This window comes from Tympanuchus pallidicinctus, unplaced genomic scaffold, assembly GCF_026119805.1.
Source record: "Tympanuchus pallidicinctus isolate F22 unplaced genomic scaffold, pur_lepc_1.0 scaffold23, whole genome shotgun sequence".
Taxonomy (NCBI): domain Eukaryota; kingdom Metazoa; phylum Chordata; class Aves; order Galliformes; family Phasianidae; genus Tympanuchus; species Tympanuchus pallidicinctus.
The window spans coordinates 115,659-128,865 of record NW_026294740.1 but is presented as its reverse complement, the minus strand read 5'-3'; the positions used below and the strand labels follow the sequence as shown (position 1 = coordinate 128,865).

Genomic DNA, 13,207 nt, shown 5'->3' with positions numbered 1-13,207 from the left:
AATATGACTACAAAAACTATACGTAGCTAAGAAAAACTAAGCAGGATTCAGAATCACTAGACTATGCTGGTAAGAATGCTTTTGGAATTCTTTTGTAGAAAAGGAAGGCTTTCAGATGGCTTTGCTCCTGCAGATGTTACTATTTTTCCCTTCCAGGAGGGCCTTCCTGCTCCACTCTGTCCAGCACAGCACAGCTTGGAAAACCCTTTTGTTCAATGCACCACTTGCTGTTGGTGCAGCACCTTGCACTGGAGGGCAGACTGCTCAGACCCATTAGACTGTCTCTTCCATTCCTGTGCTTAATCTCTTGGGTCTGTAGGCATCCCAGAAGCTGAACCCCAAATCTGTTACTGCCAATCAAGGCCTGACTGTACAGTTATACATTCTTCTTGCTTTTGCTGGAAATTTTGCTGGAAATTTTGCTTTGACAGCGCAGAGATGAAGCACAAAACTCCATCAGTGGTAAATAAGGGTAAAAAAATGTAAATAACTAAATATTGCTTGTAATTCTGTGTGTCAAGTTAGAAAAGAGTTGAAATGAAGACACGGGTCACAAAATAGACCAGAAATATTTGTCATGTGTCTGGATTGCCAGTGTAAACTCTAAGAAAAATTACAACTTTTACATTACCATTTTCCAACCATGGCAAATACAAAGGACAAGGAACAGATACTTTTCCTGGGGTTGAGTATGGCCAGCAAACAAACTGATCAAAAGTCCCATTACAATGTATCCCTGGGGAGAGAAGTGAATAGATGTTTTACAAAAAATGTTTCAAACAATGGATGATCATGAAAAACATCGTGTACCATTTTAAGTAACCTGCAAGCATGTGGATTCATTCAGTGTGGAGTAAATATCAATCCTATCATATGGAAACAACATACGATCACTTGTGCTCTGGCATGAGAAGAGTATTTAGAAAATGTAACAGACTTCATGCATTCATTGCACCATGTTTGTTGAACAGGGCAGAAATAGCTACTGTTCTTTTTGCCTTGAGTACACATAAGCAACATGTTTCACACGCTTTACCATGAGCTAGTAGTGTTGTAGAAAATCATCCCAAGACCTCTGTTTTCTAAATGCAACAGCTTCCAGCCGTGCTCTCAGTTGCTGTACATCAAAGACTGCTGACAAATAGAAAATATTCCACTTTTCATGACCCCTGTGACACCAGTTCTCAGCTCAGATAATCATCATCTTCTCTGGTAGTGACTTCTATTGCTCTCTCAGTAATAATGGATTGGGAGCTGGCAGCCTATCAGATCAACTCCATCAGTTTTAATCTTCACAGATACCACATCACTCACAGGACATAAAGAGCAGACAAAACACTTCAAACTGCACTTCAACACTGCTGGTTGTACTAGTTTCTGGGTTTTCTAGTTTTCAGTCTTTCTGACATTTTTTAGGAGAAGTTAAAGTTCTCATCTCTGAGCTTCACATCTTTCTGTCCATTGGAGGCAGAAGAATATACCCTGCTTTGTTTTCCATAATGATCAACAATTCTTTGATGATTTTGGTGGGAAGAAGAAACAAGGATAGTTGTGTACTTTCTCACTGGAATCTTTTCGGGGTGCTTTTGCTAAAACACATGGACAATTGTTAATGATTTTGCTATACTTTTGAGCTCCATCTGCCTTATGACCCACACAGTTGTTAACATTTATAGATGCATTCTTATTATTCCTTTCCCTCATATCTCATCAGAGGTACAGAATTCAGGTAGTTGTGACAAGTATGAATTATGTAGGCTGACAGGAGAAAAATAGTTTTTACATTATTCCTTGAAAACTGGACTTCTGAGTATGTATAATTCTTTTACAAACCACTGTCTTCTGACATCTTGCTATGTGTCACTGCTTTTTTGGCTTCCTGGGTCATTTGGATTGTTTGCAATTGCCACTTCCCACCACAACACACTCTGCTTTTGCATTTTGCTAAGAGCTGTATCTGACAAAAGCCACAATCAGGTCGAGAGCTTGTGGGTAAAAATCAAGGATCAGTCCGATAAAGGGCATCTAGTGGTTGGGGTCTGCTACAGGCCACCTGATAAGGAGGAGCCTGCTGACAAGGCCTTCTTGCTTCAGCTGCAGGAGGTGTGACACTCGTGGGCTCTTGTCCTATTGGGGGATTTCAATCACCCCAGATATCTGATGAGAGAGCGGCATAGTGGGTGGCAGACAATCCAAGAGATTCCTGGAGTCTGTTAAGGATAATCTCCTGGTCCAGGTAATAGATGGGCCAACCCGAGGTGAAGCCTTACTGGACCTGGTGCTCACTAATGCAAAGGAGAGCATTAGAGAGGTTAAGACTGGAGGCAGCCTGGGCTGTAGTGACCATGCCTCTATGGATTTTCTGATCTTGAAGAATGCGGGCCTGGCAAAAAGCAGAGTTAGTCTCCTGTGCTTCAGGAGAGCAAAATTCCAGCTGCTCAAGGAACTGCTGAGTGGGATCCCCTGGGAAACTGTCCTTAAGGGATGGGCACAGAGCAGAGATGGCAGCTCTTTAAGGGCACACTTCTGAGAGCACAACGGCTCTCCATCCTCCAGCAGAAGTTGAGCAGGGAAGGCGGGTGACTGTCATGGCTGTGCAAGGACCTGCAGCTTAACCTGAGAGAAAAGAGGGAAATGTACAGAAGGTGGAAGAAGGTGTATCCTTGAAGGAATACAGGGCTGTTCTCCATGTGTGTAGAGATAGGATTAGGAAAGCCAAGGAGCAGATGGAGCTGAACTTGGCAAGAGATGTGAAAGATAACAAGAAGGGGTTCTACAGGTACACAGGCAGGAGGAGACAGGCCAAGGAGAGCGTTCCTTCTCCCTCTGGTGAAAGGTAACAGGGAGCTGACTTTCTCAGACGTAGAAAAAGCTGAGGTCCTCAATGAGTGCTTTGCCTCAGTCTTCATGGGTGATCAGGCTTCCCATGTCTGCCAGGACCGTGAGTCTCTAGGTGAGAGTGTGGGGAGTAGTTTCTGTCCCACTGTAATGGTGGAGCAAGTCCTCCTCATGAAACTGAACACATTCAAGTTTATGGGGCCAGATGATATCCATCCTAGGGTTCTGAAAGAGGTAGAAGCCTGATGTGGTTGCCGAGCCGCTTTCCATCATATTTGAAAAATCATGGCTGTCTGGTAAAGTCCCCGGTGACTGGAAAAAGGAAATATTACTCCAATTTCTAAAAGAGGTAGAAAGGAAGACCTGGGGAACTACAGGCCGGTGAACCTCACCTCTGTGCCTGGGAAGATCATGGAGCAGATCCTGCTGGAAGCTATGTTAAGGCACATGAGACAAGTGATTCGAGACAGCCAGCATGGCTGTACCAAGGACAGATCGTGCCTGACCAATGTGGCGGCCTTCTATGATGCAGTGACAGCATTGGTGGATGGGGGAAGAGCAGTGGATGTCATTACCTGGATTTCTGCAAGGCCTTGGACATGGTCCCTCGCCACATCCTGCTCTCTAACTTGGAGAATTGCAGATTTGAAGGATGGGCTGTTGGATGGGTAAGGAATTGGCCAGCTGGTCGCAGCCAAAGGGCTGTGATCAATGGCTCTGTGTCAGGGTGCAGGCCGGGCACAAGCAGTGTCCCTCAGGGGTCGGTGTTGGGACAGTTGCTCTTCAACATCTTCATCAATGACAGACAATGGCATCCAGTGTACCTCAGCAAGTTTGTGATGACACCAAGCTGAGCAGTGCAGTTGATACACTGGAGGGAAGGGAAGCCATCCAGAGGGACCTGGACAGGCTGGAGAAGTGGGCCCATGGGAACCCAATGGGGTTCAGTAAGGCCAGGTGCAGGGTGCTGCCATTGGGTGGGGGCAATGCCAGGTATTGATACAGACTGGGGGAAGATGTGGTTGAGAGCAGCCCTGCGCAGAAGGACTTGGGGTCCTGGTGGGCGAGAAGCTGGCCATGAGGCAGCAGTGAGCGCCTGCAGCCCGGAAGGCCAGCTGTGTTGTGGGCTGCATTAAAAATACACAAGCAGTTCTGTGAAAAGAGATAAACCCCAGTTGCTTTGCCTCCTTTGTTTTGTGTTTTTGTCCACCATGGCTCAGTTTCTAAAAGAGGAATGGGAGTCATCTTTTTTTCCTTTAATGACACATTATCTTATGCTTAGTGAAATTTCCAGAAATAATTGCTTGTCTTCCTTCAGGCTGAAAAAGGGAGTGAACACAGGTCTCCTTCATCCAAAGGACCTCTCAGCTAGTAGTCTGTAGTCTGTGATGTATCACAGCAGTAGCTCAGGACCAGCTGTTCTATGGCTTGTTTCAATATAAAGTAGCTGAGGACAAAGGCAGCCATTTACTTCATGACTGCGTATTTGTAGGTCTAGTTACAAAACTGGCTGTTTACATTTAAAACTTAAGAGTCACACACTTCTGTGAATCAAATAACTTTATATGAATATTTGCATTTTTAGCTATGCTGCTTAACATATCTTTATTTGCTGTTTGTACACTTACCAGTACCTACAGTTGTTTCCTGTAGCATTTTCAGGCATTCCTGTTTGTATTTGTTCCATCCAGTAGTTGTTTTTTCCAGCACGGATCCTTTGGCCTGTGAGTAAAAAAAGTCTTACATGGAGAAAACCAGCTAGTCTAGTGGTCTTTTAGAGGACAAGTTTCCATCAACTAACAAATTTAAGAGGTGAGGAGAGGAGCAAGGAAGCAAGGAAGCAAGGAGCAGAATGGAGGCAAGTTAGGTAGGCAGGGAGAAAAAGACCTCTCTTCCCTGGGAGGAAGCTTCTACAGTCATTTCATTCCAAGGTCAGCTAATTGTTCTCATGTATTTACATTTCTCCTTCTGCTGGATTAACTTTGGAATTTGATTGATAACAACTTTGTGGGCTGTTTATTTTTATAGTATTTTTGAAGATAATCAAGCTTACTTGATTGAATACTTCAGTAATAATTTGAATAGAAGTGAAATGAATAAACAGTAATATTTGGCTATTGTTGTCTCTTCCCCACTTCATTCTGCACTCCATTTCAGCAACTGAAAGGCCACTTCTTCCTCTAATACAGCAAACATGCCATAAATGCATTTCTATTCCTCTGCTTTCCGGAGAACTTACAATCATTCATTCTACTTATTCTTGCTTGTCTCCACTAACACTGTGTTGTTTTTGCCTGGTCAGGGGACAGTTTTACAAAATGAAATGGAGTATGAATGCTTATTTTTATCCATAAAAGAGTTTTCTCCATTTAAAACATCTCATAGAAATGAATATTTCTTTTTTTCATATTAGATATTTTCAAACCTGGAAGCTTGGATCTTCCTGTTACAGTTATCATTAGGGAGAGATCAAAAAGGCCTTTAAATTCTGAAAAACTAGATTTCTGAAGAATACAATCTAGAATAACTGCTTTGATCTTATCTGCTCAAAGAGAATACAACTAAAAGCACTACAAAAAACAATCTCTCTTTTATTAATGCAGTGCAGTACAGGCTTGACTTCAGATTTATGCGGTTTGATGACAGCAGATTCTTTGGAGTGCCTGAAAAATCAATTCTCCTCTCAGCTGCTCCCTGCAGAGTTGCATTTATAAGATATGCACAGCACTGCAACTGCAGAAATACATAGATCGGAAAAGATCTTCAAGATCAAGCTTTTCAAATGGCTATTCACCCTTTCTGTGAAGAAACTGGTTGGCAATCCTGCACATAGCTGATCATAGCTGAGAACATATAGCTGAAACTAGATGATCATTATGGTCCTTTTCAACCCAGGCCATTCTGTGATTCAATGATTCTATGACATTGGCTTTCTTGGCCATCTGGGCACACTACTGGCTCACATTCAGCTGGCTGTTGATCAATAACCCTGGAACCTGAGATGCACCAGAAAACTGATACGGAGAAAAAAAGAGACCTAGCTGTTATCTTCAAAGGGTGAAATTTGAGATGTAGATATATAGTTGCTAGTAAAGAGAAGAAAAAAAAAAAAAAGCTAAGATAAAATCTGCTATAAATTAAAAGCTACATTAAAAAAAAAGTAGTAATTCCCAGTGACAAACAGATGCTAATAATGATTTCACATGAAGTGACTGCTGCACTGAGGATGAGGTGGGCATCTGTGGCAAAAATCTTGTTAATGTAAGAATTGTTGTTATCCTGAGAGGACTTGTAATTTTAACTTTTTCTCTTTAAATATCTGTCTTTCTGATTCATCTTATTCATACAACGCTCTCCTACTGCAGAGGCCTTCAGAGAGCTACTTGATAAATGCTGTTTGGGAAAGGAATGGGTAAAACAGAAGAGCTAAATGCAAAATTGCTTTGCATCCTATCAGATTTGGGCTGTTTAAGTAATGCCCAACTAGTACAATAGCAGTAGAGAAAGAATATTGCTTGCAGCTCAGTATCAGCATGATACTTTGATCATTATTTATCCAGTGTAAGAAACGTTAGTCAAAGCAATCTCTGTATAATATGCCATTTGGTCTTCTGAACACCGGGGCTTTCAGAAGCCAGAGGCAGGCAAGTAGTCCAAGAACAATGTCAGTGTGTGTCACCAAAACAGAACAATTCATTACTGGATGAAAATGTTACATACTCTAATGACAAAATTGGGAAGACAATCCAAACAAAAGTTAAAAAAAAAAATAATAATTCTTGCACCAAATAATTTTCAGCTCCCCAGGGAAAATCCATTTTCTTTCAACTGGATTAGACCCTTTTCAGAAAGCACCTTTCACATGTGTACAGTGGTACTTGTCTGAGCCAGATAATGTGCTAAGAGCTGAAATAAACCAGGGTGCCCTATGGTGTGAACTTCACCTGTAAGCTATTTTTTGAACACAAGTTTACCAAAAAGCAAAAAAAAAGTAGTATTTATGCATGTTCAAAACAGAACAACAGTGAATGTTATCTAGTTGTTTTTGAAACCACCCATTCTTGCATGGTTTGGCTGTGCAAGATGTTGTTTGCTCACTGCTCTGCTTTGAGACTCTCAACTAATTTCCAGACGCCCTACTTTAAATTCCAGGCAGCAGAAAGTCTATAATTTTTCTTCATCTGATGGGCTTGCAAGATAAGGAGAGAATATTTACAGCAGCCATGAGAAAAGAATGCATGTTTCCAAAATACAAATCTTCTTGACATTTCCCTCATCTGGGCCTCAAAATGCTGAGAGCCAGGGGAGATTCTTCAGATACTCCTTGGTCAGTGAACCTCATTTAAAGAAGCAAAAGATATGATGACGCACTTGTAGAAAGGACTGCTTGATTTAAGGATAGCACTTCTGTTTCTAATAAACAAATGCATTAAACAGCTAAAGAAACACAGAGAAAGCCTCATGTTGACTACCTGGCTGCTTGTTTGGTTCATTTTCTGGAGAAATTGCTGAGAGTCATCCATGAAGAATTTTAGTTAACAAGAATGAGGAGCACTCCAGGTACAAATGACAATTTCACTTCTTTCTGGAATAGTCAGTCTCTGCAGAGTAGAGCCTGTGAACACTTCAGTTCATTTCACTTCAGTTCATTGACACTGAAATGTTACCAAACCTTCCTGGAGAGGTCTTTCCATTCCAAACATTTGTTTGGTTCGCTCAGGTGCACAAAGCTGTACAAAGATGACCCCACTGTTTAAAAATACGTTGGATGCAGTAGATGGCACTGCTAAAAGTTCCCCTCTAAGAAGTAGGTTATTATAATAGACCTCCAAGTTTGCAAACAGAATAATTGTAATCTACCTATTATTTTCATAAATGACTACTGTATAATAAAGTTTGCATCTCTTTAATTTCTTTAAACTGTAATGACACAGAAGTCACAGGGAGATTTTCAGTTAACACTGACTGGCGCTTTGTTTGAGGCATCCTTTGGATTCAAGGACTCTCAGAAAACGGAGATCTGCATCAGTGCATCAGTTCTCTATCCATTTACATGAGAGAAGCTCAAGATTCAGAATATGTGTCTCTTGGTAATTTTTTTTTTTTAAGAAAAACAGAAAAAAAAGCAAAATTTCAATATTTACAGCACATTCACACATAATTGTAGCACAAGCGGTTAGAAGTAACAATTTCAGTGTAAAGTAAACCTGTTCAGTTGTGCTCATTGCCTTGTATACTTCTTTCACAGATTATTTCCCTAAATTTGCATATGATTTTTATTTGGATGAATTGGAATTAACTTCAACACATTAATATATGTATCAGTTTAATTTACTGAAATAAAGGTATATATTCATAAATAAATAAATAAAATGGGAAGAAAAAAAAAAAAAGAAGAAAATTTCCCTGAGGAGATTAACACTGAGGTATTCTGTCCTTAAATTCTGAGAACTCTCACAAATTTCAAGACAGTACAGATGAGGAAGAAAGCTTTTAATTTTTCATACATTTAGAATAAGAAAGAAATGACTATTTTGCTAGAGCACTCCAAGAATTAGAAGTAACAATACTAAATAGTTTTGCTAGCCTGATGTTAGAAGTTGAGTTGCAGAACAAAACCAGTAACATCAGCTTTCACAAATATGAGAAGCAATGCCTTCACTTTGTATATTTCTAAAAGGCTAAATGATAGCACATTTATGTAAAATGTAAATTAAATAAAAAATTTAAAAAATGTAAATTGAACAACATTGGGATTAGAATATGACTGGAAACAACAGTAGAAAATAAAGAATTTTCACAATAGTATTGATATATTGGTAGAAAACTCAAAAAATAAAACTAGTTTAATAATCAATGTCATTATGAAAATACACTGCAAAAATAAATGCAAACATGGTTTATTCACTGTATGAACCAGCTTTTATAGAGTAAAATTGTAATATATCATCTACTCTGAGTGAGTTATAACATGTAATTCTATTGTTTCTCAGACAATGTTTCTTCTTATAACTAATTTTAACAAACATTAGTTGTCATGTCAAATGTTTTTGAAACAAACATGCAGGGAAGGTTAAAATGCTGTGTGATATATATTCACTTTTATATTGATAATTATTAATTATGGAATTGGCTTACCTGTTTCACTATAAATAATATCATGACTGAGCTGGCAGGTATGGGAGATATTCCGGACCAGATCCGCATGCTGAAGCAGAGACCAAAAAGTGTAATCATGCCCATTTTAATAAATTTGTTTCCAGTATGCTGCTGTATCACTGTACAATAGACCAGTTGTATCACTTGTTCCTGTAACAGATTTAAAGCGTCTTCTTTTATTCTTCTGTTTCAAGAATCTTCTTAGATATAAACCAGAAAGCCTACTAAAATGTCTAGACTTGATGGTCTCCAGCTATGTCTTGTTTTTTTATTTTTTTTTCTGATTAAAGTCACAGAGAATTTACTCTAAACTTCACATGAAGTCTGTTTACTGTAGCTTGTTTTTTAGCCAATAAGAAATCACAAAACTATTAAAACATTAAGAAGCTGATCCTATTCCCTTGAAACTTCATGGGAATTTTGCCAGTGACTTTGTGAGAATGTAATACAGTTCCTAAATATATACATATGTTTATGCACACCTCATGAAACTATAAAAGGGTGACCTAGAATGTAGAAAATCCGTAAAAGCTTGCTGAATCAAGTAGGTTGGCATGAAGAAGCTCGGTCTCAGTAACAGGCATTTTGATCCACCCTAATCAATACTTTGTCAAACATGCACAGTCAGTGCAGGATCAAGGCCAGTCAAAATGTATAAAAACTGACGTAGTCAGCAGTTAAAGTTTTACAATAATTCTTTTCATATTCAGTGTATATGATACACAAATGTAGGAAATTAAAAATATTTACAATACAAAGATTTTAGGGCCTAGCTTCTACTTTCCACAGCATGGAGACTCAGGTGGATGTGTCCTTCTGCACTTCCAAGAGAAATTAGACATGCAGCTATTTGTATAGAAGTTCTCCCTGAATTCATGGGTATCCCCTCCAGCTCAGCCAGATAAGGGACAGAGATGCACCACTGAGATTGTAGAACCAGTGGCAACTTGGTTTTCATCGCCATGCATAGGCTTAAAGCAAACTGCAGTGCACTGTTTCAATCTATTCAGTAGCATGTCTTCCTCTCTCCCTGCCCAAAATTTGGCCTAGATGAATGAAAAAATAGAAGGGCATGATGTATAACCGTATCTCATCTTTACTTGAGGCTTGGATGTGGTACAGAAATTTTCTGGGAACAAAATACAAAAGTGCTCTGGAGACAAGCGTTTCAGGGTTGAAATGGACCCACCCCACCCTCAAGAGGTCTGTCAGAAAGGACATGAACTGCCTTCATTGTCTTGTCTGGGGCCAGGGATTGTTCTCCTGAGCACACATCCTCCCCAAGCCACACCTACAGGCAATTCTGAGGACGAAGGAGAGGCATCTATAAACCCCTGTCACAATTGCTCAGCTGCGTATTATTACAAGGGATAAATACAAATTTTCTCATTGCTGTGTAAGATCAGCTCTGCGGTAGGCTACAGACAGCAAACCCAAACAGTGCTCTGGCGTTGGAGCTCTTTTGAGACCACCATAAGAAATGTCTCAGTGCTAAAGATATCCTGGGCTTGCCTGGGCTGCACGGAGTGATGAGGAATTGTCTTAGGCAGTATCTGTGTATGTCTCTGTGAAAGTAATTCTTCCTACTTATTTTCATGGAAACTGAAACAATGAGCACGGTAACTCTAAAAAAGCAAACTCTCAGCTACAAAACACTGTTTTTCAACAGTCTCTACCGTTGGCTGTGCATTTTCACCAACAGTGAACAAGAGCCTGCACATGTCACTGTCAGCCCTGCTGAGAAACACCACCCACTGTGCTCACATCCACTGTTTGGTCTCCATAAAAGTTAAGAAAGCACTGATGAATGTTAACGAGTGCAATTTTTTTTCCATGTGGAGGAATCCAGTTGCACAGCTTTGCTTTAAACATACTTTAATGTCAGGGTCCAATTTGTTGGAGTTCTCCTCTGCTGCCATCTGTCACAGGACAGCAAGTAATGAAATACTGGTGGGAAGGTTCAACTTCTACTGGCATCTCACCAACATCTGCCTCTGATGTTATCAATCTATATCATAAAACAGGAGGCGTTACTTTCAGAGCCCTTGTAAAGTAAATAATATAGTTAATGTATATAAGTAGCAAAACTTATTTAAACTTTTAATATTTTTACTAAAACATTAAAGAAAAGAGAGCAACAACACTGTAAAGCTAGTGGAGTATTTGACCCCATCACTGTGAAACTAATTCATGTCTGATTCAATGGCAGTGTTTGCAATTCTATGTGAGACCTCAAGGTGTTTGCCAGAGGTTTTTGATGAAATTTTACTCTTCCTGTACTTCATCATTGACAATAATTGTTCACAAATGTGTGCACTTTCAAGAAGTGATGACATGAATAAGACATGATTGTGATGTGAGGGTTATCTTTCTCTGGTAAGACAGATCTTATAACAGTCTGCTAAAGAGATATAATCAATTTTTGAGTTGAACCTCTGATTGCAGTTCTATGCGCTTCATTTGAAAATTTGTCATTAATGCATTTATGTCAACTGAAAATGGAATCACAAATACAAACTGATGATTTTTTTGTCAATCTTGAAACCTACTCTCAAATCCCCTTATCAAAACTGAAAACAAGGCTGCGTATTTTTTTGCCGATTGCAGGACTATGTTTAGTCAATGTATCAGAATGCATAAAGTTGTTTGCCGTAACTTGAGTTAGCATTGCACTGCATCCTCCCTGTGTCCTGGTTCCAGCTGACATAATAACACCAGTGTGTGGCTATTCCATGCAATAGCTGCGTGCCCAGGGCCACTCTGTGGGGCCAAGCTGCTGCCATGATGTGCAGGACTGTCTGACTACTTGGGAAGAATACAGGAATGTTGTCAGGGTGTGCAGGGATGCGACAAGGAAGGCTAAAGCCTGCCTGGAATTAAATCTGGCAAAGGGGATAAAGGATAATAAAAAAGGTTTTTTCAAGTACATTAACAGTAAAAGGAAGACTAGGGAGAATGTGGCTCCCCTGCTAAGTGACGGGGGTGTTCTGGTAACGGGGGATGCCTAGAAGGCGGAGATACTGAATGCCTTCTTTGCTTCTGTTTTCAGTGAAAAAGCTCCCCCTCAGGAATCTGAGACCCTGGAGGTTAGTGAGAGGATCTGGGGAATGGAAGACCTCCCTTCTGTCAGGGAAGAGGTGGTCCAGGAGCGCCTAGGCAACACCAATGTTCACAAATCCATGGGACCCGATGGGATTCATCCACGGGTGCTGAGGGAGCTGGCAGAGGTGATTGCTGAACTGCTTTCTGTCATCTTTGAGAGGTCTTGGAGGATGGGGGAGGTGCCTGAAGACTGGAAGATAGCCAACATCACCCCGGTCTTCAAAATAGGCAAGAAGGAAGACCCAGGCAATTATAGACCAGTCAGCCTCACCTCTGTCCCTGGAAAGGTGATGGAACAGCTTGTATTGGATGTCATCTCCAGACAACTGGAAGAAGAGAAGGTTATCAGGAGTAGTCAGCACGGGTTCACCAGGGGGAGGTCGTGCTTGACCAACCTGGTAGCCTTCTATGATGTTGTCTCTGGCTGGGTGGATAGGGGGAGAGCAGTGGTGTAGTCTACCTTGATTTCAGCAAGGCATTTGATACTGTCCCCCACGACATCCTTATAACAAAGCTGAGGAAGTGTGGGATGGATGAGTGGACAGTGAAGTGGGTTGAGAACTGGCTGACTGGCAGAGCACAGAGGGTTGTTGTTGGTGGTGCAGAGTCTGGTTGGAGGCCTGTAATTAGCGGTGTTCCTCAGGGGTCTGTGCTGGGCCCAGTCTTGTTCAACATCTTCATCAATGACCTTGATGAGGGGATAATGGCCACCCTCAGCAAGTTTGCTGATGATACGAAGTTGGGAGGATTGGCTGACAGCCTGAAGGCCGTGCTGCCATTCAGCGAGACCTGGACAGGCTGAGAGCTGGGCAGAAAAAAATGGGATGAGGTTTAACAAAAGCAAGTCTTGCATCTGGGGAGGAATAATTCCATGCACCAGTATAGGTTGGGGGATGACCTGCTGGAGGGGAGCTCTGCGGAAAGGGACCTGGGTGTCCTGGTGGATGACAGGTTGGCCATGAGCCAGCAGTTTGCCCTTGTGGCCAAAAAGGCCAATGGCTTACTGGGGTGCATTAAAAAGAGCGTGTCCAGCAGGTCGAGGGAGGTAATCCTCCCCCTCTACTCTGCCCTGGTAAGACCTCATCTGGAGTACTGCGTCCAGTTCTGG

The 13,207-nt window shown here is 41.1% G+C and overlaps 1 protein-coding gene across 2 annotated transcripts in view; it reads right to left on the bottom strand.

Annotated features, from left to right (window-relative positions):
• The window catches only part of GLP2R (glucagon like peptide 2 receptor), a 32,153-nt gene extending 22,831 nt beyond the window's left edge, over positions 1-9,322 (bottom strand). Inside the window, exons 1-3 of one of the 2 annotated variants that reach the window (XM_052688171.1) lie at positions 8,977-9,322; positions 4,467-4,560; positions 632-736 (exon numbers count right to left, since the gene is read on the bottom strand). In XM_052688171.1, the coding sequence (XP_052544131.1) occupies positions 632-736; positions 4,467-4,560; positions 8,977-9,081 (304 nt within the window). In that variant the 5' untranslated portion in view covers positions 9,082-9,322. The remainder of the gene's footprint in view (positions 1-631; positions 737-4,466; positions 4,561-8,976) is intronic. The other variant, XM_052688173.1, reaches the window with a different exon arrangement.
• Between the last annotated feature and the right edge of the window lie 3,885 nt (positions 9,323-13,207).